At 35.8% G+C, this 26,768-nt stretch overlaps 1 protein-coding gene across 2 annotated transcripts in view; it reads left to right on the top strand.

Moving 5' to 3' along the window:
- The first annotated feature begins 7,269 nt into the window (after nucleotides 1-7,269).
- Nucleotides 7,270-26,768, top strand: part of SYAP1 (synapse associated protein 1) — a 37,120-nt gene continuing 17,621 nt past the window's right edge. The window contains exons 1-5 of one of the 2 annotated variants that reach the window (XM_051984442.1): nucleotides 7,270-7,579; nucleotides 17,355-17,473; nucleotides 18,633-18,699; nucleotides 19,555-19,628; nucleotides 22,849-22,988. In XM_051984442.1, the coding sequence (XP_051840402.1) occupies nucleotides 7,405-7,579; nucleotides 17,355-17,473; nucleotides 18,633-18,699; nucleotides 19,555-19,628; nucleotides 22,849-22,988 (575 nt within the window). In that variant the 5' untranslated portion in view covers nucleotides 7,270-7,404. The remainder of the gene's footprint in view (nucleotides 7,580-17,354; nucleotides 17,474-18,632; nucleotides 18,700-19,554; nucleotides 19,629-22,848; nucleotides 22,989-26,768) is intronic. The other variant, XM_051984440.1, reaches the window with a different exon arrangement.

Below are 26,768 nucleotides of genomic sequence, written 5' to 3'. Positions count from 1 at the left end.
TTTCCACAGTTATGAATTAGAATTGAATTAATTAGAAATTAGAAAACTGAAACTCACAAGGATATAAAGATAAAATCAAAGGTAGAGTTTATCTTTCTCCATATTATCTTCACCCTTCTAGAATGGAAACTCCTATGGGACAGGGACTGACAATGTAATGTGGAGTAGAGATTCATGTCACTTAACTTCTGTAATATCCAATTAATGGGGAATGGGGGAGGGATTTGTGCTTCAGGATAGAAAATAAAATGCTGCCTCTGGAGTTTCAAAGGTATGTCTACTCACCTCAGCACCTATTCTTGCAAGAATGTAAAATAAATCTTTCCTGCCTTCATCGGTGAGTCGATGGAGTTCTTGGTAAGATATTATATTAATTACAGGATTAAAATACTTTTCATTGTGACCCTCTAAATCTATGATTAATTCCTTGTGATTCATTGATTGCTTTAATTTTATAATCCCATTGGCTTAATGGCTTAGTCATGAAATTTATTTAGAGGCCAAAAAAAAAAACAAAAAAAAAAAACCTTCTCTTGTTATGCCAAAGTTCCCTTTTAATGTCGTGACCTAGTTTCTCCAATTGTCCTATTTAGTTATTCTTCCTTAGGTCATAACCTTTCCCTCTTAATGTTTGAGATAAAGGTTTTATAGACATTCCTTCTTTATGTTTGACTAGATAAAGGTTTATCCATTTTAGATGTCATTAGAATATCAGTAACCTCCCTCCATTAGGTTATCCCCACCTAGGTACCTCCATTATGTCATTGTTCTTGTTATTCTATAAAAAGCTTGCTGTCCCGATACTCGGGGCTAGACTCTGTGAGATGATAGTCTCCTCTAACCCTGGGATCAGCCATGGCTCCATTGGTCCCAGTATTTCTCTCCATTTAATAAACTATTGAATTGGTCTCTAACATCTCTCTTGCTCAGTTTCTTTGACATTACACTCATATTTTATTTTTTTTAAATAACTTTTTATTGATAGAACGCATGCCAGGGTAATTTTTTACAGCATTATCCCTTGCATTCACTTCTGTTCCGATTTTTCCCCTCCCTCCCTCCACCCCTTCCCCCAGATGGCAAGCAGTCCTTTACATGTTGAATGGGTTGCAGTATATCACTCTCATATTTTAAAGAATTTAACATTTTGTTATCAGTTTGATTTTTTGTTGAGGTTTGGTGGTTGTTTTTTCCTTCATAATTCTCCAATTTGGTCGGGGATTTTCTGTTAAGAAAAGGACGGATGTTAGATTTTATCAGGGTAGGTGATGCAGTTCTAATGGTAGAGAATTGAGGTGTGAGAATCGATGTAAGAATCCCCTCTGATCACAGGTCCAATGTGAAAGAATTCACGAACCCAAAATCTGTTTGTGGCAAAAGGAAGTTTTATTGTTCATTAAGAGAGAATTCTCTTAGAGGGAAAATTCTTTTTTTTTAATTGTAGTTTTTTATTTACAAGATATATATATATATGGGTAATTTTTCAGCATTGACAATTGCAAAACCTTTTGTTCCAACTTTTCCCCTCCTTCCCTCCACCCCTTCCCCCAGATGGCAGGTTGATCAATACATGTTAAATATATTGAAGTATAAGTTAAATACAATATATGTATACATGTCCATACAGTTATTTTGCTGTACAAAAAGAATCGGACTTTGAAATAGTGTACAATTAGTCTGTGAGAGAAATCAAAAATGCAGGTGGACAAAAATAGAGAGATTGGGAATTCTATGTAGTGGTTTATAGTCATCTCCCAGAGTTCTTTCGCTGGGTGTAGCTGGTTCTATTCATTACTGTATTGGAACTGATTTGGTTCATCTCATTGTTGAAGAGGGCCACATCCATCAGAATTGATCATTATATAGTATTGTTGTTGAGGTATATAATGATCTCCTGGTCCTGCTCATTTCACTTAGCATCAGTTCATGTAAGTCTCTCCAGGCCTTTCTGAAATCATCTTGCTGGTCATTTCTTACAGAACAATAATAGTCCATAATATTCATATATCACAATTTATTCAGCCATTCTCCAATTGATGGGCATCCACTCAATTTCCAGTTTCTGGCCTACAAAGAGGGCTGCCACAAACATTCTTGCACATACAGGCCCCTTTCCCTTCTTTAAAATCTCTTTGAAATATAAGCCCAGTAGTAACACTGCTGGATCAAAGGGTATGCACAGTTTGATAACTTTTTGAGCATAATTCCAAATTGCTCTCCAGAATGGCTGGATGTATTCACAATTCCACCCCAATGTATCAGTGTCCCAGTTTTCCCACATCCCCTCCAATATTCTGGCTTTTCTTTTCCTATCATTCTAGCCAATGTGACAGGTGTGTAGTCGTATCTCAGAGATGTCTTAATTTGCATTTCTCTGATTAATATTGACTTGAAGCATCTTTTCATATGGCTAGAAATAGTTTCATTTCTTTATCTGAGAATTGTTTGTTCATATTCTTTAACCATTTATCAATTAGAAAATGGCTTGATTTCTTATAAATTAGAGTCAATTCTCTATATATTTTGGAAATGAGATCTTTATCAGAACCTTTGACTGTAAAAATGTTTTCCCAGTTTATTGCTTCAGAGGGCAAATTCTTAATGAAAAGATTTGCAAAGAGTGGGTAAACAGAAACCTATTTAATGAGCAAACTTGGCTGGGGGGCCAAAGGCAGTTTGAATTGATTATCAGACTAAGATCTATTCAGAATCTGGAATTTCCTGAAGAGGGTTTGGGCTACCCCCAATGGGAGGTGTTTTGACCAAGATTTCCAATTGAAAAAAAATTATTTTGAAGGCTTTTTCTCAGACTCTGAATTTCCTGAAGATCCAGGCCACCCCAAAAGATCAATGAAGGGTACTTTTGATGCTGTCTAGTGGCAGTGCAGAGAGCTGTACAAATCCCTTCTTTGGTCAGAGGCGCAGGTCCAATGTGAAAAGAATTCACAAATCCAAAAAGTTCGAATGGCAAAAAGGGAAGTTTATTAGCATTGAGAAGTCAGCTTTGCTAGGAAGGCAGAATTCTGAGTGGCAAAGTCCTGTTAAGGAAATAGAGGTTAGCATTGAAAAGAGAATGTCTTCACAGCAGGCAAGAGTTCTGGTACACAGCTGTGCCAAGAGGAGAGAGAAGGCCCTTGGCAGAAGCATAATTCCTATTTCAGACTTCTGCAAAGATATGGAGTTTAGAATTGTCCTTTATAGAAGTCTGAGGCTAAAACTCCTAGTTGAAAAGAGAGCCAATGCCCCCAGGCCTAAATACTTATCTTGGAGTTTCAAGCCACTCAAAATCAGACCCAGATCTCCCAACTGAATGAAAATCACTTTGAAGGCTTCCTGAATAGGGATCCAGCTACCAAGAAGATCAATGGGGGAGGAAGGGGATAAAGGCCCAGTCTAGAAAACAAGCCTTCTCCTAGACTCTGGAATCTGGGAGAGCCCGAATCAAAAGGACACAATTTCAGAGTGACTATTTTACAGATTAAAGGAGACACAGTTTCAGAGTTCATCCCCATCATAGGTATTCTATCACTAGGGTTCTGAATCTGTGTCCAGGGACTTGTAAAGAGCTCATGCATTAATTTCAGGGCATTCATAAAATTTGTTGGGGGGAGGAGGGCAGGAATTACATTTTTATTTCAATGTAATTGATTTTCTAACTATTTATTTTATACATTTAAAAACATTATTCCAAAATGAGGATCCATAGGCTTCTTCATACTGACAGAGGATTCAATGGCACAGAAAAGATTAAAAACTCTTTCATCTTCTCATCTTGTGAGCCAGTTGTACATCCCTAATTCTTCCAAAAAATGTCTTTAGACATTGTGTTTTGATGTTATCCATCTGTTGTTATTCTTTCTTTTTGCTTCCTGTTCTACCAGTAGTAGAAATTAGGTGATTTATACCCACTCCTACCACATCTCTCCTTTGCTACCTTGCCCTCAATGTTGGTGGTCCTCTTAGGAGGTTTCCACTGAGGCAAACCCACCATATCATGCTTCTATAACAGGAAGCAACTCAAATTCCCGGGCTAATTTGAGCTTACTGACAGACTCCAGGAGTCTTCAGGGGGATTTGTTGCTCATAGGACGCTGTGAGAATGAAATCCTGTTTTTTCTTTTGGCAAACGGCGGTCTGGGAGGGCCTTTGTGACACCTTCTAGAGACATCTGCGAAGGTCGCGTTATAGAATGGGAAAGCTTTCGGGTTTTGCCATGAATTAGCTTTCTTACCCATCCCTATAGAGATTTTAAGCTGTCTCTTAATGCAGAGACAAACACTGGGCTTGAGAAAAATGCCTCAATCTCAACACCTGAACTTTGAATAGATTAGCTGAATTCCAATCTCTCTGGACAAGTCCATCCTTTAAAGTGCTTTTTTCTTTCGAATCCTGGGACTGATTTAACACATGCCCTCAGGCAAAAGCGGCGAGCCAAAACACACCCAGCATACTTGTCTCTTTTAAAGCTGATTCAACCTAGTGAAACCTAGGACCCTCCCACCAGCTCAACTTTTTTGGGTCCAAACCTCAATGTTTCTTCCACTCTGCTGCTAATAATAACTGTTGGTTTCCCTTTAACTCTAACCTGAGACACTGAGCTCTTTTCTTCTCAGGGCAACTTCTGCCTCCTGAGAAAAAAAAAAACACTCAGAGCAGAAGTGCCTTTTAATCAAATCTCTCCCAGAATTGGGCCTGTAGGTGCCCTGGAAACTATCCGAGGAGACTCCAGTCATTGTCCTGAGTTCGAGCAGGAAGAACAACGGAGAAACTGCGTCACACCGCAGGGGCTGAATTGGCCCCCACTCCCCGGTAGGGAATTGGGGTCTGGCCCTGTTTCCCTTTTTATCCCAGGACAGTCCCAATACCTCAGGGGCTGGTAAGCTGGGTTGGCAGTGCTGAGATACTTTTCACTCTCTCTGACCCCTTCTACCCCTCCCCCATAAGAGTGGGGAAAGTGGGGGGAAGGCTTAGGATCTTTGCTTATTGAGGAACCAACTCTTTTTAAAGAAAGGCAGCACAATTAAAAGATTTCTAAGAACTTAAATTGCATTCTTATCTTGATTAAATATATAGGTCTCCAGTTTCCCCGGACTTCTTAGTCTACACCCTGAACCAACACCAGGAGAAATTAGCTTTCCTGGAAATTAAGAGTGAAAGGGCTAAACTCGAGGCTACTTAACACTTTTTACTATAGACAAATAATCTTTTGCTCCCAGCATTTTCTCCTACTTCTCCTTGTTAGATGGGCCATCAGCATTCTTACAGGAAGCCCACAGAAGGGACCTGATGCATCTCCTGCTGAGACCTGCTGGTCATCTCCACCCTGGATGACACCCTGGTTTTAATCTACTCCCAAGATCTGGGCTTCAACCTTTGGACTCTCAACTGCCCTTCAGCCTAGAGAACATGGGACAACCGACTGGGAACGACTGACTGGGATACACACTTAGATGCCCTGCTGCCATCCCCAAACCCCACACCTTATGCCTCACCTCCTGGAATGAAACCCCAAATCTCTACGACTTGCCAGCTTGAAGCAGTTAAGAGATCGGTGCCCCTTTTCCCACATGCCTTTGGAGGTGACTGCTTCAGGGGGGGATAAAGAGAGGACCCCCGAACTTGGAAAATCCTGGAAGGAAAAAATCTTCAATTCTGTCTCAATAAGAGACTTTGCCCCATGTCTTTTTCCTTAAATGAATTTAAGTTCCAACTGCTTGAGGAGAGAATGATGTGGGAAAGATTAGTTTCTAGATTCCCCTCCCCTCCTAGTGAATGTAATTACCCTTTGACTCACAAATCCTGGTGCCTTTGAATTCCAATAGAAGATCCGGACCTGCCCCAGTTCCCACCCGGATCTGAGCCAACTTTGGGGCTACTCCCAAAAGCCCCTCCACCTAAGTCTCCTATTATATAAAAAGACAAGCTGGGAACCCCTCTTTGCAGAGATTCCAAACATGGTGGCCATGTGAGGACCCTCTGTCCACTGGACCCTCTGTCCGGTGCCCTCCTTATTTCTACCTTCGCCTATACTTTAACCTTGCTTACCCAATAATAAACCTCTTTTATCAATCCCCCCCCCCCAAAAAAAAAAGAAATTAGGTGATTGAGTGAATAAAAGCTCTGTGCCTGGAGTCAGGAAGACCTCTCTCCAAATTTCACCACACTCATTAGCTATGATCTTGGGGAAATTCCTTTCCATGTAAACTGGGTCCCTTTTAATCTTTGGGAAGGGAAGGGTGAGAAAGGAATCTCTGGGAGTAAGGGTGATCCAAAATCTCAAATCATCTCACTTCTGCGAGGGGCACACCCTTCTGTTCTTAAGGGAAACTTCCAGATAAATAATCTCATTCAATTGGAAATCTCGGCCTGGGGTATAGTCAACATCCTCTATTGAGTTGAAGATTAGTCCCTGGAACTGTTACCCAGCTTGTGGATATAATCAGGGACCCATCAATCTATCGCTGCCAATTCCTAATCAGGAAAGCCCACTGAGTTGATTCTTCTCAGTGTAAACATGTCTTTAGTAAAAATCTTTGCAAGATTATCCTAATCTGATTTTGCAAACTTCAGGTTTATAAATTCTTTCACAAAGCCTGTGACAGGTCAAAAGGGACCCCATTGTTGTTAGGGGATTTCTCAAGCTTCAATTCTCATACCTCAACACCATCACCTCGGTTTCCTTCAATTTCATCATTGATAAAATGAGGACAATGATAGTACCTACTTGCCAGGCTTTGTTGTGAGGAAGAAATGAGAGAATAATTGTAAAATACTTAGAACAGTGCCATAGTAAGCACCATATGTTTGCTATCATTATAATTTGTAAAGCGTTTAACATAGTTCCTAGCCCATAATACTAAGAGATTTATAAATATTATTATTGCTATTATCGGTACTGAGAAGAGCTTGCAGAAGCTTAGGGCAGCTGCCCCTGAGAGCTTTTGTTTTTTCCCTCAAATGTTATCAGGCCATTAGGACTTCTACGTATCTATCTGCGTATTTGTAATTTCTCCCAGCCTCCTCAGGGGACAATTAGTTTCTTGAGAGCGAAGGGTACTTCACTACTCCCGAGTGACCAGAGCATGGGAGTGGCCAATGAGGGGACTACAGAAGGCCAGTCTAAATCCATGTCTAAATTCTACACAAAGTTTATTGACATCAACCAATCCCCAAGCCAGCCTTAAGTAAACGCTTTCATCGCTGGCCACGCCGGAAGTGACGTTACAAGATGTGACCATAGAAGAGTGGCGACGGATAGAGCAGTCGCTCATGTGATCTGAGAGGGAACGACTTCCGGCAAGCGCCGCACCATTGGAGTGTTGGACCCCGGAGACCGTGGCAGCTACTGCTACTCCCAGACCCTTGTGATTGGGCTCAGCGGCTGTCTGAGGCCGAGCAAGCGGGATGTTACGGGGTCTGGGCAGCTGGTTTGGCTTGGAACAGGGGTCGACAGGAGGTGAACCTCCGGCTGGGGGTAACCCCGAAGAGGCGACGGCGGCGGCGAGTGAGCTCGAGCAGCGGCCGAAGGAGTCGCGGGGAGGGGACGAAGAACTTCTCCACCAGGCCAAAGGCCTAGGCAGTGAGCATCCCCATGAGCCGAGAGAGTGGGGCGGGGGTGGGGAAAGGAGGAAAATCGCGACCGTGTGGGCGGGACGGGACCACCTCCTCTCCGTCGCCCGCCGCCGTCAGGATACGTCGGTGCCACTCCCCCTTCCTGAGCTCCAGTCTTGTTCTGGCCTAGAGCTGAAGGAAAAAAAGAAAGGAGAGAGAGGAGGAGAAAAGCAGAAGGAAAATAAACATTTATTAAGCACCTCCTATGTCCCCTATGTGGGAGAGAAAAGGGGGGCGGGCCTTGGAGTTGCTGACGCTGGACCCTGGAGGGTCGGATTTTGCTTAGAGGTTTAAAGGCCTTTGACTCTCAAGACCATAGTCACCCGATACGTTTAGGGCAAAGGTGTAGTATTGGTGGGAGAGTAGGAAGGTCAGCGCATGTCTTGGAGCAATGGAACAAAGAAAATGTGGATTTGGAGTGTAGTTTTGAAAGCTGGAGAGAGCAGGCCAGATGGGGGAGTCACCTAGCTTGAAGTTTGGAGAGAAAACAATATAGGTGTTTGGGAGGAGGAGTAACGTAGGATAAATAAGGTGTGTGTGTGTGTGTGTGTGTGTGTGTACCTGTACATAGTTCCTTGCATGTTATCTTCTCCATTAGACCTTGAACTCAATAATAGCAAGAACTTTTTTGACTTTGTCTTTGCAGTGTCTGACATAGTACAGGCTTAAAAATCATTGAATCAAATTCTCAAATATTAGTAAGCTACTACCTAGTGGGATGGTAAAATCGGGAAAACTTTATTTAACTTCATAAGGGATTCTATCAGGAAAGCTTGTTAAGTTCCACATATCAGTTCTTCATATCTTTCAACATGTTAAAACAAAGATTTTAAAAAAACACTGAAGATTTAGGAGTGGATAAAACATTATATAAAAGGAACCCATTTTTATTTCTCATATAAAACTATTGTCTAAAATGTCCTAAGTATTAAACATCCCAATAGTAGATACTTATTTCTCCAATAGTTTCTCCAACTAATTTGGGGTGCCCTCTGTCTTGTATATCTTTTGCAAGCATATAGTCTATTTAAGCTTGAGGAACAATGCTGAAAGAATATAACACATAAAATATTAAATGAATAAAGCTCATTAGAGCTAGTAATTATAAGTATGTAACCAATTGCTTCTTTATACCTCTGCAGAAAGTTCTATTCATCTGAAATCAATGAAGAAAAGGCCATGTGATCACTTAAAATATGAACATTTTAGCATAATTGACAACTGGACCACCAAAATAAAGCAGTCAGAAGCAATGTCCAGCCAGATCATGGTCTTTTATTATTTTATCAGTCTCATGAGCCATTGCTGCATTAGCTGCAGAAAAGCTAAGAGGACTCAAGATAATTTTTTTCTCACAATAATATTGGAAGAAAAAAATTATTAAATGAAGCAAAAGCCATCAATAAATAATTAGAATTTGGCACTCCTATCTATTCCACAAAATTTTGTTAACATATTTCTTTCTAGAACTCCAATTGTGTAAATTAATATGGAAAACCACATTTTCAGGAAAACAGTACCCAGCTTTTTGTAACATGTCAAAGAAAATGGAAGCCTAGAATGTAGTTCATTATTATCAAAGCATAAAAACATTGGAGAAGCATTCATTAGTAACAATGAAGTTCTTTTAGTATTTACTATTTTTATATTATATATATAAATATGTATGTTTTTAAAATATTTAATATTTTATTTTGTAGAAATAAACACCAGTCTGAAGGAGAACAGTGAATTTCAGAAGTGCACTGTTGTGAAGATGGTTTTTATAATTGCCAAGACTAATTGCCAAGCCTATTTGGCTTTTTAAAGTCCTTCTAAATACAGTTCCATTCCCCTATCCAACTTCAAATGCTATAGTTGTCCAACCTAAACTCTCTCACCTGATTAGATCCATTGCCTTCTAGGGTCCTGTAAAATACAATATTGTATTTTTAGCTGTCCTAGATGACCCCATATATTCATCTATCCTTTTTCAGAGGTGTGTGTGTGTGTGTGTGTGTGTGTGTGTGTGTGTGTGTGTGTGTGTGTGTGTGTGTGTAAAAAGGGTCTTGGTCCATGGAGATCCATTAAAAGGCTCTTGCCAAAACTATTAGTGAAAGGGGATGAGGGCCTGAACTAGAATTATATTTGTGTAAGTGGAGAGAAGGAAAAATGGGTATGAGTTAAACTCAAGCTGAGATTTGTTTTAATGTAAAATTCAGTGCAAATTAATAAGCACTTAAGTACAACCTAGCATAGGAGGATAGAGACCCAGCATAGAAGCCAGGGAGATTCAGGTTCAAGTCTTACCCTTGAGTAATATAATAACAGTGGGCAAGTGACATAATAATTTGGTTCCCCATACAATTGCCAGTCTGCATTAATGAATAGTTTATTTACTTTCAGTTCTCTGCCCCAGTGCATTACTATTCTGGAGAAGTCCAAATCCAACTCCATAATTTTATAGAATAGATTCCAGCTATAATAGCAAATCTAAAAGGCATACAATATTAAAAGGACTAGAAGCCATCAATGCTAATAATTTTAAAATTATAAGAATATAAGTAATAACTCCTTTAATCTGTTTGTTATGGCCTGACACTACCTAATTACAATCATTTTAATCAATAAAGAAGAAAGTCAGGTGGTGACTTTAAGTGGAAAATTGAGTAGCCATATCTGTGAGGCTGGATTAAAATAAGTGGAAGTGAGAGAAATCTCCTAACCAAAGTACATAATGATAATCTCAACAAAAGTAGTTATATTTAGAATGGAACCATGATTTCAGTTCATGTAGACACTCCCTCCAGTGATACAGATCAAAGTTCAGCCATACCTTTTTGTCCTTAATAATTGCAGCCCAAACTCCTTAGTTGTCTTCCAGGTAAGCAAGTGATGAGGAGAAATGGCCTGGCTATTATGCTGATAGCTGATGTATCCTCCAGGGCCTTCTCAAGAGTAGTAATTCAAAAGCTATTAAAAAATTGTAAAGGAAGGTGCCTAACTAAAGTCTTTGGCATTGGTGAGTGGTCATAGTCAGAAATGGACAGACTTGTCAGTGCAGTTGACATTAAAGAAATTGCATTATCATTTACAAATCTAACATTTTGTACCATCTTTCCATCTGACCTGTAGCAGAAAACTTTATATATGTTTTATCATCTCTAATTACAGTGCAAGCTTCTTGAGATCAGGAATTGTCAGCTTTTCTATTTTTATCTATACCCAGTGTTTAATCCAAAATTTTTACGAAGTAAATGCTTGATAAATATTTCTTTGTTCATTTTTTTCCCATACATTCCCTCAAATTCTACAGGATATCAGTTCTCATCAGTATATTGGATACAATAAGTAGGTCCTTCTGTAAAATATTTCAAAGACTTTTAGGCTGTCCATCTGTTATCCTTGATCTACCTCATTTCCTGTTAAACCATTCCCCTTTTTTTTTTTTTAATGATCTTTTTTCTGCTACTTTTAAGTGCACAAAACTAGGAATATGCTGTAGTTTACATAATCCCAACCATGGATACATTTTGCATTGCTCTTTGGGATATGCACAATAGTGATTGTTTTAAGATAATTCAAGTCCAAGATTTGCTACACTATAACTTCAGCTGTTTAGGTACACTGGGAGATAGTGAAATTGGTTATACAGCAATAAACTTTTAAAATGTCCTTTATCTCTGTTTAAAGCTTTGTAATTTACAAGAAGCAAACTTAGTTTCATTTTCTTCAAATATATACATCCTTTTGGTTTTGTTTGGAATGATTTTTAAATATATATTTAATGTGAACTTAGTGTATTAGATTCATCACAGCCCAGCCCATGTCTTACATTTAGAAACTTACTGATTATAACTTCCGAAAGATTTTGGTTGTTTCTTTCTTTTTTTTTTTTTTTAAATTTATCTTCGATTTATTATAATGTTAATCTACTGAACTCTTTGTACTTTTAGAAAGCTAGGCCTTCGTCTCTGTCTACATAAACATGTAGAAAGATCAAGGATAACCTGGTTCTTATCCCTGGATATTAGTTTTTAAAAATATTTTAAATTCAATCAATCAGTAGAAGTATTTATAGAATATTTAAATGGGAACCAAAGAAAGTAAATAGAAGAAAAGATTGTAAATGATTATATGTTTTACTTTTAAGAAGTATTTTCTCTCATGACTAAGGTTTTCCCATTGAAACTAACCAGTTTTCTTAGATGTAATATTCATTTCCATTGATATTTTCTTTTATCTTTTAAAAACTATTGTGCATGTTTTTTGACAAAATCCTTGATAATGTAATTCATAACATGGTGATGTTTTCTTTTTTAATTTTATGATGGAATTAGGTAACTATAGATATCCCCCAGCTTATAAAAGTGAGAAATTTGTGCTAATTTTCCCCTTTTCTTTCTTATTGGTGAGTTCCTACTCTGTGAAAATCCCTTTAAAGAGGAAAAACTATGAGAATTTTGTATTTCAGCAACATCTTAAGTACTTACATACAGTGTACTATCCTAGGTCTTAGAAAAAATAAAAATGTAAGATGACTTACCTTGCCTACAAGGATATTAAAATGATGATGATAATGATTTCTGCTTATATAAATGTTCAGTTTTAAAAGCTCTTTTTCTGATTACTTCCTACTTAATAGTAAGGGGCAGAATTGGGTTTCTTTCTGATACACATGTGCTTAAAATATAATAGAAATAATTACGGGATGCATCTACTCTTAGTAATCCCTTGGGATTCTGTCTTAGGCCCTCTTCTTTTTTCTATATACTTCTTCACTCTCATCCAATATCATGAATTTAATTACCATCTCTAAACTCTCAAATCTACCTATCCTCCTTCAGCAGAGCTTCTCCTATTTCTGACTGCCTTTTAAATATCTTAAACTATGTCTAAAATAGAACTTATCTTTTCCTCTAAACAGCCCCACTTTCCCTATTTCTATAGAGCACCAACAGCATTCTCTCAGGTTTGCAACCTGTAAGTTATCTTTGACTTCTCACTATTTCTCATCCTCCCCTCTTTCCCATGTCTAAGCTATTGTCAAGACCTGTCGATTTACTTCTGCAACATCTTAAATGTCCCCATTTCTTTTTCAACACTGCCATTGGGCAGACCCTTTTTACCTCACACTTAGACTACTAAAAGCTTACTAATGGATCTTGCCTCTCTCTAGTTTCTTCCCACTCCAGTCTGTTGCTGTTTTTCATTCTTGAAGAGGACCATGACATGTACCTGAATTGTATTTAAATGAGGGAAAACTATGCAAAGTCACCAGCCTCACTTTTTCTTCCATAACTATCTTTGAGTCCAAAGGCAAGGTCAGAATGACTGGAGACTGGCCACTCCAATTTATTCTCCATTCAATCATTAAAAGACCTTTCCCGTACTCAGTAAACTCTAGTGCTTCAGGGTCAAATAAAATGCTCAGCTTGACATTCAAAGCTCTTCATAACGTAGTCCTTCTCACTTTTTCAAAGACCTTACATATTACCGCCCACCAGATACTCTGATCTAGTGATAACACCTGGCTCTTTCATAAACTAGATATTCCTCTGCCTATTTTCTTTGTCAAATGTTAGAATGTTTTCCCTCCTCAACTGTGCCTACTCATTTTTTTTCTGTCTTTTAAGTCCCAATTAAATCCCATTTTTTACAGGAAGCCTTTTCCAATCACACTTTCTTAATTTCCTGTTTATATTATGTATAGCTTACTTTGTATATCTATTTACTTGCATATTGTCTAAACCATTCAGATTGGAGTTGCTTCAGTTATGTCCTCTTTGTTGTTAGTTTTGAACTTTGTCCTAACCAGTCAATCTTCTAATAATAAACAATTTTTTAATTAAAAAAAAGGTTACTTAAATATACATATGTTATCTAATCTGATAGATTATAAACTTCTTGAGAGCACTTTACTTCTCCCCTCATCCTGATTTCCAAGTTTTGTCTTGGGAGTTTCAAAACTTTTGCTTATTAAAAAAAGAAAGGAATAATAATGTTCCTTTTATTCTACTTGACTGTTGACATTTTCTTTGAACATTGAAATTCCTTGAGGACAGGAATCTATACTTTCTTATGGACTTTGTATAGTACTGAAAGGACCATATTTCCCCAAAGACTTTGATTGCTTTATTAATTAGTATATTTTATTTTGGGGTTAGAAGTGAACTAGCTATTTATCAAATTATTAAAGACTTCTAATTCATGATGTATTTTTAGGAACTCACTACTAAGGAGAATTAAATTCTAAAATCCAATTTAATTCAACAAATATGTTTTCATGAAATTCTATGACTTTTAAATTGCTGATAATAATATAGGAGTAGGCAGAAACCTCTCCATCCTGTATTAGCTATATACCTTAACTAGGTAAGAACATATCTATTGTTCAAGCACTCATAGGATTATGAAGTGCTAAAATGCCTGCAAACTGAAATATTGTACAACAATAATGTTCACATAGACCAAGGGAATACCTCAAGAAAATCTGTAAGTTATTGAACAATTTGAGAAAGGATTGATTTCCTGAAATTAGAACAGGTTTGGTTTTCCTGTTCACTTCTGAGGAAGGAAATACAGGTCTAAATTCCCCCTACTTTTAGGAAGAAAAATGTATTTCTAACAACCAAGAGGTGTAGGTACTCCTTTGCTACATAAAAAGGGGAAAAAAAGATTTCTAACAGCCAAAACATTGAGTACTACTTTGCTGATGTCCTCTCCTGCTTGAGGCCACTTTTCCCTGGACTCTTGTGGGGAGTTTGTGGGAAAATATCAGACATTTGGGGGCAGGGGAATATTTTGTACCAATTTTTTTTTTATGCCACCTTAGCGAATATCCTTTTCTCAAGTAATTTTAAATGGAAACATATCGATGCATAAGTGGCATTAGAGAATCACCTTCAGGAGCTGACAGATCCCTCTTCCTCCCCAGAAGTGTCTTTAAAATCGTGAGATTTATCCATGAGAATCAGAGTTAGATTGGTGTGGTGACACACACTGTCTATAACCTTTGCTATTGGGGAGCTGAGGCCAAGTTGAAGGCTTTAGTTTAGAGTTCTGAACTTCAATAGAGTTAGAGATAATTGATTTGTAAAGGAGATCCTAGAAATGAAGAATGAAACAGCTGAGGTTTTTACCTTCTATTGTTTAAATTAACAAAAGATAATTAAAAGATAGGAACAGTCAATCCTGGAAGTTCTATAGGAAGGAAGCACACCAGTTTTGTTGGTGGACCGGTGAATTAGGCTAACCATTCTAGGAAAAAATGAGAATAATGTAAAAAAAAAGTCACAAAACTGTCTCATAGCATTTAATCCAGGGATCCAGCTGTTGGATATATTTTCCAAGAAGGTCAGTTGACAAAAGGAAAAATATTATTAGAATAATAATCATAGCTTTCTTTGGTAGCAAAAAACTGGGAACAAAATGGCTCCCATTAATTAGGGAATAATAACCAAATTTGACATGAAATATTGACCATGAAATACTATTCTGTAAAAAATAATAAATATATCACATCCTGAAGATATGAATTGATGTATAGTGAAAAAAGTCAACTGAAAGAATATATACAATGACAATGATAACACTTAAAAGCAGTTGAATTCTGGTGAATTGTAATGAAGTCTTCATCCTAAACAACTGATGAGATAAACATTCTAGTAGACATGTATAGATTGAATAATTAGAAAGATGTGAGAAGTATTTGTAAGTAACTATCATACAGAGTACAGTAATTGAGAGAAGTTTGAGCTGTTAAAGGGTTAGTTAGGTGGGACTGAAAGGCTTAAAAAAGTCAAGGGCAATAGAAACCAAGAGAAGAGATGAGGGAAAAACTACAGTGGAGATTGGTTCAGTGGTCAGCAGCATTGATTCCTTTATAGGCCCAAAAAGTTATGGGACTTGACAATTTGTTGATTATTAGTGACCTTTCAGAGCACAAGGTTTAAAAAATTGGTGGTAACGTATTGGGAAAGATCAGATTTTGGAATTGGGATCTAGATTTTAAGTCTTAAGAGCTGCTGCTCACTTACTACCTGTTACTCAGGTAGCATACCTGAGTTAGTAACTTTTAAGTTCTCTGGGCTTCACTTTACTTACTTACCTGTGAAATGAAGAGGTTCAACTGCATTACCTCTAGGCTCCTTTCTAAATCTCATGAACCTATGAGTGAGTGAGAGAAGAATGAAAACAGATTGAGAAATATGGTAATGAAAAAAAGAACTAGGGTGAAGTAAAGAGAGCAGCTGAACTAGCCATCTTGAAATTCCATTTCCTATCTTTACCCCTTGTCCATATCCCCTTTCCAGTTCTAGTGCCTTTTCCTCCTTGAAACTTTCTTTGACATCTCCCTGTTTCTAATTTTTAGTATTCTTAATATGATCAGTTTGCCTTTTATTTACTAATTTGTGTATCTATAAAATGAAAATTCCTTGCATAAAGTAGCTGTTTTGGTCATATAGTAGATGTTCATAAATATTTACATTGAACTAGATTAGGTGGTTTTGTAGAGAAAGCAAGGTGCTAACAGGAGAAATTGATTATGCTAAAGAGGGAACATTTTGAGGGAGCAAAAAGGCATGAGTTTCAAATGCATTAGGGATAGAGAAGTAGAAAGCAGGGAGGGCCATCTCTTCTTGATGAAAGAGGGGAGAATGAGAAAGATTTGGGATTAGAGAGAAAATGAAAGAATTCATGTGTTATGCTAGAGATTAGTAAAGTAAGAAGGGAAGGGAAAAGATAAGGATGGGAGCAAGAGTAGAATAACGTAAGTTGCAATAGCTGCTGTGGGAAATTTATTTGGAAAACCAAAAATAAATTTGGTCAATTAGCAATTTTGTATTTGCCAATTTCTGTGCATTGTAAAAACCTGAGTAAAGGCAAAAAGGTTCTTGGGTTTCTTTTAAACCCAGCTTGAATTTTTGTTCTATCAAATAGTATGACAATACATGGCTACAAGTAATGGAATATCATAATCATTAAAGAATTGTGAGAGGTTTGTGATAAGGAAATTTCTTCACAGCAAAGCAACACAGTTTGGTTAAGATTGTACTCTGGTGATCCTGTGCTAATGGAGTGAGTTTCCTTTAGTTTGTACAGACTCTTTTCTAGTTCTGTGCTAAGAGATGCCTCTTAACTGGATGCAATAGCTTCCTAGTTGGCTTTTCTGCTATAGTATTTGCTCTTCATTGCTACCAAATTAATATTTTTAGAACACAAATATATTACATCATCCTTCCAACTATTATACATAGTCAGAAATATTCAGTGGCTCTTGTGAAGAAAGGATGGAAATGGCCTCAGCCACCTGGTATTTAAAGCCTCTGTCTGAAATTCCTTTTTGTCTGAAATTCTCTTTTTCCTCTCAGTCTCTAGGCATTAGTTGCCTTCCTAGATAAGACCTGTCATAATGTAGTTATTTATAATCGCTCTTTCTTGAGATGAATAGGGCATAATTATTTACTTATTTGTATGAATTTTGTATTCTTCCTGAAGAATATAAGCTTCTTGAGGGCAGAGATTATTGTAATCTTTGTCTTTGTTTTGCCATGGCTAATGCAGTTTCTTGCACAGGTTAGCAATATAATAGTTGCTTAATTTATATGAAAGTATCTTTCCTGATCAACAATAACATCTCTCAGAATTTTAGATACACGTTTTCTTTGAAGAGGAAAAATATTATGTTATTCTAGGAAGTATGTTACTTGAATAAAAAGCAGACTAAACCTTTTTTTTGTTTTTTTAATTGTCGTTGGCAGATTACCTATTTAACTTTGCCACCGCTGCTACAAAAAAGATAACTGAATCAGTTGCTGAAACAGCACAGACAATTAAGAAGTCAGTAGAAGAAGGGAAAATAGATGATATCATTGACAAGGTACTTGTAAAAATTTTTGGACAGTGTTAAGGGACAGGTCAAACTCTCCGAGAGCCTCCACAGCTGTGGATCATAGCATCTGAAGGAGTTGCAGGACAGCCTTTGCTGACACAGGTGTTGCGGAATGGGAATGAAATAAATTGGAGGCAGAGGAAAGAGGAGAGAGGTCAGACAATGCAACTGCCTCTCAGTCTCTTTGTATCATCCTCTCACATGAGAAGATCCATTCTGTAGGTCTGGGTTGGATCTCCAGTAGCCACTGTCAGATGGTTTCTGTATGCCAACAGGACAATTGAACCCCACGAAATTTATCACTATCTGAATAATTCTTTGTCATTTTGTTGTTTTTTTTAAGTCCAAAATAAGATCTTTTATATTTTCTTATATTTTTGTTTAATGCTGATTTTTGCAAAATTGTTTAAAATATAAATTGCCCACTTTGATAATTTCAGCTATCATTTTACAATTTAATTTTTTTAATTTAAAATTTTATAACTTAGTTGTATAATTTATTTCAGATTCCAAACTATATTTTCATTCTTATGCATAGTCAGATAATATGTTTCTATTTGAAGTCATAGTGCAGTATAAGCAGTTCCAAGTTTGAAGTTATTTACATTATTTGAAATAAGATAATGTCCAAAAGCTTAAGAATCTTGTTTTATACTGAAATTCCCTCCCTCACCCCCTCAAATATTATATGTGAATCAGTGAGTTATAATAGAGATCACAGTGTTTGAAGTCAGAAGACCTATGTTTTAAAGTTGAGCTCTACCATAGGATATGGTATGTATACTTTACCTATAACAGCTCCAGTTTTGTGTATATGAAATGAAAATATTTGTACGCCTTATCTCATAGGAATAATATAAGAAAGAAAGGATAGCATAAGAAAAGCTTTTTAAACTCTTAAGAAATTGCATAGAAATGTGATATTTTAATTAAAAATTAAATTCTCAGCTAATTTTGTTTATATATGAAGAAAGATAAACCCTCAAAAATGTATCCTCAAGCTTAAGAAATACTGTGTGCTTTTTATTCTATTTTGGGAGGGAAAGATTTACTTTTCCCTCGACTTTCTTGATTGAAAAATTGTATTATGTATATTTTTATGTAAATATATTTTCAAGATAACATGGCTTTTCAATTTTTTTTACAGACAATCATAGGAGATTTTCAGAAGGAACAAAAGAAATTTGTACAAGAACAACACACGAAAAAGTCAGGTATGATATTTATTATATTTTACTTATTAGAATATTAATTTAATATTTTTAAAACTCAGTATTTTCTAGGTTAAAATGAGAGAGCTTATTTAACAGTTAGTTATTCTAATTTTCTTTTGTCTGTTAACATATATAATTTGAATACAAATATTTTAGACACATTCCTGTCTAGGAATAGCTTTAATTTGGGTAGATGAGATGTCCTTTATAACCTCATAATACAGTGGATGTCCTTTGTGTTCTTCTATAAAGTGGCCTCATACACACTTTTATCACTTGGTACGAAATCAAAATTTTTTTGCACTAAGATAAAACAGTATGAACTATAGTCAATTTATCAATATCCAGTCTTCTAAAAAAAAAAATCACCCTGTAGTGAATATTTTGACTGTAGTTGCTAAGGGCATATTTTGCTGCAGAGATACTGAAATTGATTAATATGCCTCTTGGATGCCTTGAGTGAAGACATCTCCTATTATGTATTGCAGAAGAAGCGATATCATGATATCGATATGATATGCTTGGGATCTGTCTGTATCCATGACAGGTAGTTGGGAGTTTTAATATTCATATAGTTCAAAGGTTTCTGTTTGGCTATTTCTTTGTTAGTTATTCACATTTCTCAAAAGTCCTTATAGTTTTTGCTGTGTTTTCACTGGTCTTTTCTATAAGTATAGTAACTTCTTTAGATTTACATACAGTGGATATAATAATGAATTTTAAAGTAGTTTAAAAAAAATAAAGTTGTTTATAATCAGAACACAATAATTTATGTTTCGCAGGGTATATTGAAGTTTTCTCATTATTTTGCGTAATCGATATAATTCATTTCTCATCTTGGCCATTCTTTTATAGAAGCAGCAGTACCTCCATGGGTTGACAGTAATGAAGAAGAAACAATTCAGCAACAAATATTGGCCTTATCTGCAGTAAGTTTCTGAGAGAAGTGTGAGTGATCACCTGCCATGTCACATGTACAATCATGGAGTTTTCAATTAACAAAACATTTTTCTCCTCATATTGAGTGTTTTGTGGTGTCTAAATTATAGACAATAATTTTCTTCTAGCTTTAAGTTATATGTAAGACATCTCTTAAGTATTTGTCATATAATAGATAGTTAATAGGCTTTGTAGTCCAGAAGACTTGGGCTTCAGTCTTACTTCAGACACTTGGGGGTTGACCTAGCTGTAATCCGTGGACAGGTCACTTCATCTATCAGTGCCTCAAGTAATTTTTAAAGAATATTCATTTGAAGGTCAGGTACAAATATGCATTAGACAAAGTTTCTTCACTTGCATATTTTTCCAAGGTGCAATATAATATAAAGCAAGTATCTTATATTACTCAAGTATAAAACTACATCTTGATTTTGTAATTTAATTTTTTACTAGGGTATTTACTCATTAGACTTTTATTAATTTGAACATTTCCATAACTTGTTTTAACTTCCATATTACATTTATTTTTTAAAATGCAGCAGCTCACAATAAATATTCTACTATAACATTTTTATTTTTTTAGTGCTGTTTATAGCAGTGTGTGTGTGTGTGTGTGTGTTTAATCCATAAAATCTACCAGCCAACTCTAATAATACTTCTTAGGTGATCAAAACACATGACATTTGCCTTTTTTAAAGATATGAAATATTACTCTTAACAATTTTATCACTTTGTGTAAGGCAGTCTTAATTTTGAATATTTTTTTTCTGTAAAATAAGATGCAACATTCTCAGCTAAGAAACTAAGGAAGGGAGGAGCCATGGGAGGTTTAAAGAGAGAAGAAAAGGTTTTTTGAACAATTGATCATTTGCCTATTGAACAATGGCTCTTGTTCTTATATATTTTTATTAATTCCATATAGATGTGTAGGGACTTGTTTATCACTCCGTTAGAAATTCTCTATAAAGATTTCCAAGTCGCCCTTCTTATTTTAACTTCATTGATCCTGTCCAGATTGCTTTCAGATAATCCAAGGGTATGTGGAGCATTTTTATGGGTAAAACAGAAAGATGAAAAATGATAGTCTAAAGGTAGAAAATAATGCTCAAAGAGGGACTCTTTTGGAGGAGATGGGAGGGAATGGGATTAAGGACACACGTAGAGGTAGATAACATTGATAAAATAAAATGACAACCATATCCTCTAAGACTACAAGGAAAGAGATAAAGTAAAGTAGGCTTTGAAGTGTGAAACACTAGAGATAAGAGACTTGATGACTTTAGTTTTCTTGGTAAAGGAGGAGGCTAACCTAGCTGCAGAGATAGGACTTAGAATATTGTTGGCAAAGTTTGAACAAGCTGCTTTAGGGAATATAATTGGGAGTGGGAATGGAATAAAATGGAAGGAGTACACCTACTATGTGCCAGGCACTATGCTAGACTTTTTACAAATGTCTCATTTGTTCCTCAACAACTGAAATAAATGCTATTATTATCCCTTTTTTACATTTGAGAAAACTGATGTAAAAGAAAAGTAATAATGATTTCCTTAGGGTCATACAGTTAATGTGAGGCTGAATTTCAGCTTAGCACTTCCTGTTTCCAGACCCAGAAGTTTATCCACTATGTCACCAGCTGCCTGTGCAGGGCTTCTGTGCAATGGTGATTGCACAGTTTTGGCTGACCTTTGATAAAACTAGAATCAAATTGAAACTTAGATTCTGCATTAACCAAAGCTTGTTGAAATGGAAGTAAATAGGACTAATTTTGCAAAATTTATAAATTCACATTTAATAGCTTAGCTTATGAAAGGTGACATTCGTAATTCCTAATTTTAAGTATTTTGAATTTGACATCTATATTTTTAAAAGGTTCTGTTCCCATTTTATTAATCTCAGGAGTAGAGTTCTTTTTATGTATTTTGTGAATCAACTGTAATTTTTTTTTTTAAATAAAAATAGAATTGCATAAGATAACTTTAAAAGCAAAGTTCAGCAGTATGAAAAAGGATTCTCATAAAATTGTTGGTGTATGCATGTTTTTTTTAATTTAGCTAGATGGTAGATGAATTTAGTCATGAAAAGGACAAAAGAAGACTACAAATAAATATAAGATGGTATTAAATTATCTAGATATTTTCTGTTTCTTTTTTTCTTTTTTTTTTTTAATTTTATAATAACTTTTTATTGGCAGAATCCATGCCAGGGTAATTTTTTTTACAACATTATCCCTTGTACTCGCTTCTGTTCTGATTTTTCCCCTCCCTCCCTCCACCCCCTCCCCTAGATGTCAAGCAGTCCTATATATGTTACATATGTTGCAGTATATCCTAGATACAATATATGTTTGCAGAACCAAACAGTTCTCTTGTTGCACAGGATTCAGAAGGTAAAAATAACCCGGGAAGAAAAACACAAATGCAAATAGTTCACATTCATTTCCCAGTGTTCTTTCTTTGAATGTAGCTGCTTCTGTCTATCATTTATCAATTGAAACTGAGTTAGGTCTCTTTGTCAAAGAAATCCACTTCCATCAGAATACATTCTCATACAATATTGTTGTTGAAGTGTATAATGATCTCCTGGTTCTGCTCATTTCACTTAGCATCAATTCATGTAAGTCTCTCCAAGCCTCTCTGTATTCATCCTGCTGGTCATTTCTTACTATTTTCTGTTTCTTCTATACTACTTTTCCACAACTTCATACCCTGTAGAGTGCATTTTGCTATGCACAAAATAATTTAAGATTGAAAGATTTAAGAAGAAAATCCAGCTATTGCATTTTTTTCCTAAAAGGCACCCCAAAAGTCTGTGTAGTTTGGAATTTTAATAGCTTAATTGTTTAAAATTACACTAAGATTGGGGGCTTTTTGTATGATAAATTGACACAGATAACTTCAGCTTAATCATTTATGCAGTTAGAAATGTTTTTGAAACATTCTGAAACCAAATGATGACATAATCACTCATAGGTTGTAAAACATAAAAGCATATGAGAAAGGATTTGAGAAAATTTTGATTTTTTTTTCCCCCTTCTTTTATTAAGAAGTAATTTTCTAATAGAATCAGGTGTTTTTATATCAGTTTTTTTTTTTTTTTTGCACAGTTAGCTTAAGAAAAGTCTTATATTATGACTAAGTTAAATATTTGGATTAGTCAAATATTGTCTAAATCTTATCCTGTATATTTCTCTGTCTTTCTATTAATTAAAGGACAAAAGAAACTTCCTTCGTGATCCTCCAGTGGGTGTTCAGTTTAATTTTGACTTTGATCAAATGTATCCTGTGGCTCTGGTAATGCTTCAAGAAGATGAACTACTGAACAGAATGAGATTTGACCTTGTTCCTAAACAGTAAGCAACATGTATTTATTTAAACTAAAATCTTATAAGTTGTCTATTTTTAAAATTATAGTTGAATGCTCTTATTGAATTGCTAAATGAGCATTTATGTATTTATTGGAAAATGTTTACCTGAATGTGACAAATCAGAATATTATTTAGTACTTGAATTGCTAAGTGAGCACTTATGTATTTATTGGAAAATGTTTACAAAATCAGAATTTTGGTGCTTACAGTAACCTTTAGAGATTATATAGTTTGAGGACTTCAAAAATAAAAAGCTGAGCCCTATAGAGATTGCTTGACATTCTCTTGCTCCTGAGTGGCAAAGTGAGATTATTTCCCCAAGCAAACCACTCTTCATTGTTGGCACCCAATAATATTTATTGAATTGAATTATTAAATGTATCCTGTATATCATAGTTCTCAAATACCTTCCTCTTTTAGATTTCCCTAAAGACGCTCTTGTTTGCTAGTGTCTTTAAAATATGGTGCCTAAAAATGAAGGAAGTAATCTAGAAGTGGTCTGAGAATACAGTAGAAAGAGTTACTTTGAAATGACTAAATTTCACAAGGGAAGGGACTGAGTTGGTAGTACATGACCCAGTGCTACTTGTGGGGATGCAAGGGTTGCTGAAGAAATTTACATTTTCTATTGGGAATATAAACAAAGTGTATACAGAGTAATTTCAAAAGGAAAAGAGCATTGTGGGCATTGGACAAGGTTTTGTGTTGGATTAACACTTGGAATGCTTTGAAAAGAGCTGGAAATAAGCAGCCACCTATGCAAAAGCACACAAAAAAAGGCATCTGGGAAACAGCTGGTTGTCCCATTTTATTGGAATAGTTATTATATGAAGGAGAGTGACAAGAAATGAGACTAGGAAGACAGTAGGGAGCTAAATTGTAAAGAGTTTCATTTGCTGCTTCAGCCATAGTATGTGCTATATCAAATAAAAGTAGGAGTGATAATTGATTTAATACTTGGAGGATTGGTATAAGAATCATGCAGTCATATATGTAAGGGCTTTGAAATCTTGAATAATCTTTTAATTTCATCCTGATTATCATATATTGATTGCTCTCCCTGCTTCAAGTCTTCTCTTTCCAAATCCTCCACTACCAGCTACTGGAGTGATGTATAACTAAATCACAGATCTATTTCACTCCTCAATGAATTGCAGAGACTGCTATGGAGAAGCAGTAACTTCTGAGATCAAATACAAACTGCTCTATTTGGCATTTAAAGTCCCTCATCTTCTAACTCCAACTTAACCTTTCCAGATTTATTATTTTCTTTCATGCACTCTTTAATCCAACCAATCTGATCTTCACACATGACATTTCCTCTGCTGCCCCTGTGCCTTTTCACACAATCCTACATCTCTGAGCATCTCCACCTTATATACTTACCTCGATGAGCTGATATTATCCTTTAAAAAGGGGGGGGAGGAGGAGGGAGCCAAAATCCTTGAGGGTAGATATTGTTTAATTTTTCAATTAGTTAGTCAATAAATGCCTATCATAAGCCAAGCACTGTGTTAAAATGGTAGGTATACAAATACAAGAAATGAAGTAATCTTTTTTCTTAGGGAACTTAAAATTAAAATGAAGAATTGCTATACAATTTTAAAAGAATAAATTAAAAGTAGACAAATTCATTTTAGGAGGGAGGGTGGAATTTGAGCTTTATCTTGAAGAAAATGAGATGAAGACAAAACCCATTTCAGGTATATGTGGAACAGCAAGTGTGACAGGATTTGGGGTATAAAGCATGAATAGCAAGGAAAAAGTTCTGATTAAAAGGTGTCATTTCCAAAATATAGAGAGAATTGACTCCAATTTGTAAGAAATCAAGCCATTCTCCAGTTGATAAATGGCCAAAGGATATGAACAGACAATTTTCAGATAATGAAATTGAAACTTTCTACTCAGTTCTCAGTTTCTATTCAGGTGTTCCAAATCATTATTGATCAGAGAAATGCAAATTAAGAAAACTCTGAAATACCATTACGCACCTCTCAGATTGGCTAAGATGACAGGAAAAGATAATGACAAATGTTGGAGGTGTTGTGGGAAAATTGGGACACTGATGCATTGTTAGTGGAATTGTGAACGGATCCAACCATTCTGGAGAACAGTTTGGAAATATACCCAAAAAGTTATCAAGTTTTGCATACTCTTTGATCCAGCAGTGCTATTACTGGGCTTATATCCCAAAGAAATAATTAAATAAGGGAAAGGGACCTGTATGTGCAAAAATGTTTGTGGCAGCCCTTTTCATAATGGCTAGAAACTGGAAATTGGATGGATGCCCCTCAGTTGGAAAATGGTTGAGTAAATTGTGGTACATGAATGTTATGGACTATTATTGTTCTGTAAGAAATGACCAGCAGGATGAATAAAGAGAGGCTTGGAGAGACTTACATGAACCATGCTAAGTGAAATAAGCAGAACTAGGAGATCATTATACACTTCAACAACAATACTATATGAGGATCAATTCTAATGGAAGTGGTTATCTTCAACAATGAGAGAATCCAAATCAGTTCCAATTGATCAGTAATCAACAGAACCAGCTGCACCCAGTGAAAGAACACTGGGAAATGAGTGTACAGCATAGCATCTCCACTCTTTCTGTTATTTACTTGCATTTTTGTTTTTCTTTGCAGGTTATTTTTATCTTCTTTCTAAATCTGATTTTTCTTGTATAAGCAGGATAACTGTATAAATATGTATACGTATATTGTATTCAACATATACTTTACAATATCTAGGGGAGGAAAGGAGGGAAAAAGTTGGAACAGAAGTTTTTTCAAGGGTCAATGTTGAAAAATTACCTATGAATCTGTTTTATCAATAAAAAGCTATACTTAAAAAAACAAACAAAAACAGCAATGATGCCCATTGGATTATAGTGCAAAATACAGGGGGAGAATAGTATCTGTAACAATAGGGTGACATGAGGGTATAAAGGTCTTTAAAAGCTAAGCAGAGAAATTAATATTTCTTATCCTAAAAGCAATAGGGAACCATTGGAGCTTATTGAGTAAAGCAAAACTTCTTAAACTGTGAGTCATATAGCTGACTGTGAGGGACATGGAAAATTTAGTAACAATAAAAGGTTAATTCAAAATCAAATATATAAGGAATCTGATGTATCTCTGGCAGCACTTGCACATGTTGCATTTGCAAGACTTTACTGTAGCCTTAGTTCTGAATGTACAACATGCACACTTTGTATTTCTCATATACAAACTACTGGAAACACCTCAGCTTAAGATTCCAGATGGCATCACATTAAAATTTCTTGGGCAAAAAGTGGACAAATTTAAGAAAGCCTAGGGTTGAGCAATGATGTGATCAAATCTACACTCAGAGGGAATTGCTGTGGTGGTAGTATGTTGGATGGATGAGGCAAGAAGACCAATTAAACTATAGGAATAGTCTAGGATAGAAGTGATGAAGGGCTGAACTGATATGGTCACTATGTGAGAAGATTATAAGAGATTGTAAGATACTGGATCCTGTATGTCAAAGAGATTATCAAATATGGAAAAGGACCCACATGTGCAAAAATGTTTGTAGCAGCCCTTTTTATAATGGCAAGGAATTGGAAACTGAGTGGATGTCCATCAGTTGGAGAATGGCAGAATAAGTTATGGTATGTGAATGTTATGGAATATTATTCTATAAGAAATGATCAGGAGAGAGATTTTAGAGAAGCCTGGAGAGACTCACATGAACTGATACTAAGTGAAGTAAGCAGAACCAAGAGAACATTATACACAG

The sequence above is a fragment of the Antechinus flavipes genome, chromosome 3, assembly GCF_016432865.1.
Source record: "Antechinus flavipes isolate AdamAnt ecotype Samford, QLD, Australia chromosome 3, AdamAnt_v2, whole genome shotgun sequence".
NCBI lineage: Eukaryota > Metazoa > Chordata > Mammalia > Dasyuromorphia > Dasyuridae > Antechinus > Antechinus flavipes.
This window is presented reverse-complemented; position numbering and strand designations above follow the sequence as displayed.